This window comes from Lipotes vexillifer, unplaced genomic scaffold (assembly GCF_000442215.2).
Source record: "Lipotes vexillifer unplaced genomic scaffold, Lipotes_vexillifer_v1.1 scaffold3427, whole genome shotgun sequence".
Taxonomy (NCBI): Eukaryota; Metazoa; Chordata; class Mammalia; order Artiodactyla; family Lipotidae; genus Lipotes; species Lipotes vexillifer.
In genome coordinates this window covers 259698-263927 of record NW_006778738.1, presented here as the reverse complement: position 1 = coordinate 263927, position 4230 = coordinate 259698, and the positions used below count along the sequence as shown (strand labels likewise).

At 46.4% G+C, this 4230-nt stretch overlaps 1 protein-coding gene across 1 annotated transcript in view; it reads left to right on the top strand.

Moving 5' to 3' along the window:
* Window positions 1–2920: 2920 nt before the first annotated feature.
* LOC103070355 (galectin-10-like) overlaps window positions 2921–4230 on the top strand; it is a gene marked incomplete at its 5' end in the record, with an annotated part of 2953 nt that continues 1643 nt past the window's right edge. Inside the window, 3 exon segments of the mRNA XM_007451792.1 lie at window positions 2921–2997; window positions 3503–3623; window positions 3625–3729. Coding sequence (XP_007451854.1) covers window positions 2921–2997; window positions 3503–3623; window positions 3625–3729 — 303 coding nt within the window.

Sequence of the window (4230 nt, the reverse complement as noted above, 5' to 3'; positions counted from 1 at the left end):
CAGTGGTTGAGAGTCCGCCTGCCGATGCAGGGGACACGGGTTCATGCCCCGGTCCGGGAAGATCCCACATGCCGCGGAGCGGCTAGGCCCGTGAGCCATGGCCTCTGAGCCTGCGCGTCCAGAGCCTGTGCTCCACAACGGGAGATGCCAGAAGAGGGAGAGGCCCGCGTACCGCCAAAAAAAAAAAAATCAGATGCCTCATGACCTGCAACCACATTATGCGTACTGGAAAAGGCATCATTTATGACTTTTTTTCCTTTTTTGGCCACACCATGTGGCATTCAGGGTCTTAGTTTCCCAACTAGAGATCAAACCCGTGACCCCAGCAGTGGAAGCACGGAGTCCTAACCACTGGACCGCCAGGGAATTCCTGGAAAAGGTATCACTTAAAGGACTGTCGCCAACCTAGATAAAAGGACCCATGCCAAGTATTCTTAAGTAGCTCACACACAGCGAAACTGAAGGGAACTGACTCCTGAATTCGTATTTCCCATGTAAGAAGAGCCTCTGCGGTGGACTGGTCTACAGAAAGGACTGCTGACCCCAAATTACACCCACACCAGGACGAGAAAAAGACAACAGCAGTGGTAGGCAGCTGACCCAAAAATCTGGACCCAGCCTTTAAGAGCCATTCTACTAATTTAACTGAACTGTTTACCAAACGTTTGGCTCCCTATCAACACTGAAAGTTATTGCTTTACCTCTAGCCATACTATGCCCCTAATGTTTAAGATGGAAAGAAAATTCTCTGGGGAAGTTGTCAAAGACTATAACTACTCATGACACGTATCACTGCTTGCTTTAGGTCTGCTGTTAAAAGCACATGTACAATGTTTGTGCAACAGTTCAGTATAATTTATAAAATGAATAGCCTATGAAATGTTTCCCCCTTAGCATATCTCTGAGCTTGTTCACTATGTCTGATTAGTTTTCCCCCAATGTGGATAACTAGGCAAATATATATATGAAGAAAAAGGAGGCCTAGCACCAAAGGACATGGTGGACCCAGGGCCAGCAGCAACCAACCTGGCATTGAGGGACAAATATTTTGCTCTATCAAAAGATTTGCAGACAAAAGGGAAAATGATAGAGGAACTTTTCACATACTGAGGGATGGCAAAGTCATTCTGGCTTTTACATGATATAACTTGAACTGTATGCTGGCCAGAGTGGACTGTTTTGTGGCCTACTGAACATCCACTGTACATCTGCTTTGGCCATTGAACACGAAAATGCATTTAAAAGCCAAAATGGAGTGACTGTGGTTCAGGCATCCAAGATGGAGCTGGACGGCCATTGTGGATGTGATTTTAGACTCATTCCTGTTTTGCTGAGAACCTGAATTTCCTGAACTGTGTCAGACTCAGGATGACACCAGTTGTTCTCAAAGCAGTGTCTGCTGCCAGTTGCAACCTTATGGTCTCAAGGTCTCCTCTTATAGCTATTAATTTGTTTCTTACTTTGGGAATAGTAACAAACAAGAAGCCTGAAGACATAGCCTTCTAGCAGAAGGCACTAGAATCTTTAGTCAGATGAGGGGATGAGGGAGTGTGTGCATAAGTGCAAGGAGGTGAGGCTGTGCATTTGTCTTCATAGCTCTGTGTGTGTGACTATAGCACACCAGTGCATGTTACAGTGAGTAAGAATGTAGGGAGGTATGTGTGATATGATGAACTGCATGTCTTTGTGTGACTATATGTGAATGTGTGTGTGTGTGAGAATTTGTGACTGGGTGTTGATCGGTGAATATGTGTGTGGATTTGTCTGCATGTGAGGGTTCTCCCCTACACAGCAGTGACTGTTTAAATGACTGTGGGTCTTCCCATGTGTATCAATGTGGATCCTGGTTGGCAAAAGTGGTGGCCTTGAGCCTGTGAGTTACCCAGAACTCATCTCTGAGCATTAATGAGAGCAGAAGGAGTGATTCTTTAGATGCCTCTTCTCAAGAAGAGTGAGAGAAGGTGACCTCAGACTGTAGGGCGCTGCATCTCCAGTCTGGGTGCACACACAGTGACCACTCGCTCCACCTCAGGTATCCTCCCCAAGTCAGCCCTTCCCATTGCCTCACAGGAGGAGGGTGAGCAGATCCTGGGCCCCAGGGGAAGGCTGTTAGGAGACTTGGTTTCAGAGAATCAAATCACCTGAAGCTGGAAGGAACAAATTCAGCCTCAGTCCAGACAGTTTACAGCAGATTTCAGTCAACAACTTGTAAATTCTCCCCAATTACTTTCCTGTCCCACACCCTTTGTCCAAGTACTGACTGCGTTCTCAACAATATTGTATACATTCTTGAAAGGACATGCATTCCCCTTGATAATTCTGATGCACATACATCTACATCCCACACACAGGAGTTTCCTTTTCCATTATTACGTCCCTCTCTCTTTAAACAAATGTTTTTCACTGGAGTGAATTTTTACACTTTCATATTTTTATATCCTCAAGTCTTGTCTTCAGAGTTTCAGACAGCAGAAAATAATTGCAGGCAGTATTCCTGAAAGGGTCCTCCCCCTTCTGACAGGTCACCCCTGTGTGGACCCTGCATGTGCCAGTGATTAGGCTAAAGGTTTTGCCCATCTATTCCTGAGAACACCCTATGAAGTGGGAATTTCTGATAATCCTCCTTGTACCAAGCAAACTGAGGCAGGGAGAGTTCAAGTAATGGATCTAAGATCTCACTGCTCGTAAGGGGCAGAATCAGGATTCGAATCCAGACAGCCTGGCTCTTGAACCCCTTGCTCTTAACTATGACCCTCTCATCTCTTCAAGGACACAGGGACCTGACTCTCGTGAAGTGGGGAGATTCGGGCCCTCAGAGTTTGTTCTTTGATGCGTAACCTGCTGCACCCCTGGGAACCGCTGTAGGAGGGGAGCCCACACCTGGCCTTGCCCCTCATCCACTCTTGTCTCCCCATGGCAGGTCCTGTACACATGGCATGTGTCCTTGTCTATTGGTTCTTCAGTGACAATCAGAGGGAAACCTGCCATATCTTTCAGGTGGGTACTCTATGGCTCATGGGTGGGGAGATGAAGAAGTGAGAATATTAGAGTATGGGGGGGGCAGGTCACTTCATGTATGAGTGATGTTAAAACGTGTAAATAGCATAATGGTAGCACAATGCAGATGCAGGTCCTGGAGACCCCTGCAGTACCAGGCATTATGCCTGCAGTTGCAGAACTGCTGGCAGGTCTTGGGGTCTGGGAAAAGGGGTCAGGGCTTTGGCTCTTCACCAAGGGGCATAGGACTTCCAGCAGATAAAGAACCAGTAGGCCCAGGCCAATGACTGCCACTCAATTTGAATCTTGGGCCAAGGAACACGGCATCCTGCTATCCTGGACAGGATAAGCTGAAGGAGGCCCACAGGAACAAGGATTACAGTATCCCCCAGGAAGGCCTTCCTTCTACCAGGGAGGAATCGGGAAAGAATGTGTATGTGTATGTCAAATGTGGGTACCCCCACAAGAAGAGGCCTATTCAACATGCTATGTGCTTGCCCATCAGCAAGAACCCAGAAATGCAGGTGGATTTCCACACTGGGACTGATGAGAACTCAGACGCTGCCTTCCATTTCCAAGTGTATTTTGGCATATCTGTGAAGATAAACAACGGGAGCTGGAACTGTGAGGTGGCATGGGAGCTGGAACTGTGAGGTGGCATCCTCCATAATGCCCTTTGTGGATGGCCAACCATTTGAACTGCACATCTCGGTGCTGCAAAATGAGTACCAGGTAAGTGCACCCAGGAACCATCCATTCCATGGCCTCTACAAGCTCTCAGAGGAGGACACAGCTCTCCCTGGCCTTGCCCCAAGTGTCCTTCAGGGTCCATCTCCCATAAATACTCCTGCCCCTTTAATCACAAAGCACCCTCTGCTTGTACCGCCATCCTCAGGTCTTTTCTCAAATCGAACCAGGGTGAAGATCAGCTTACCTGCCACTTCCCTCAAGGTGGAGAATTTGCTCTGACTTCACCCATAGTTATCATTTCTACCTATGCTGTTATTATTTGAATTTTCATGTCACTAAATAGTTAAGATATGCATATGAGTAATTTTAATCCATCCAATATAAGTCTTTCTCTCACTCTCAAACCAGGACAACTGTTACCAGTTTCTTTACACTCATTCCAGAGGTAATATATGCTTATACAAGTACATCTAACTATCTACCCCTTTATATATATATAAAGTATATACTTTTATTAATGGATAAAAATATATACTTTTATCC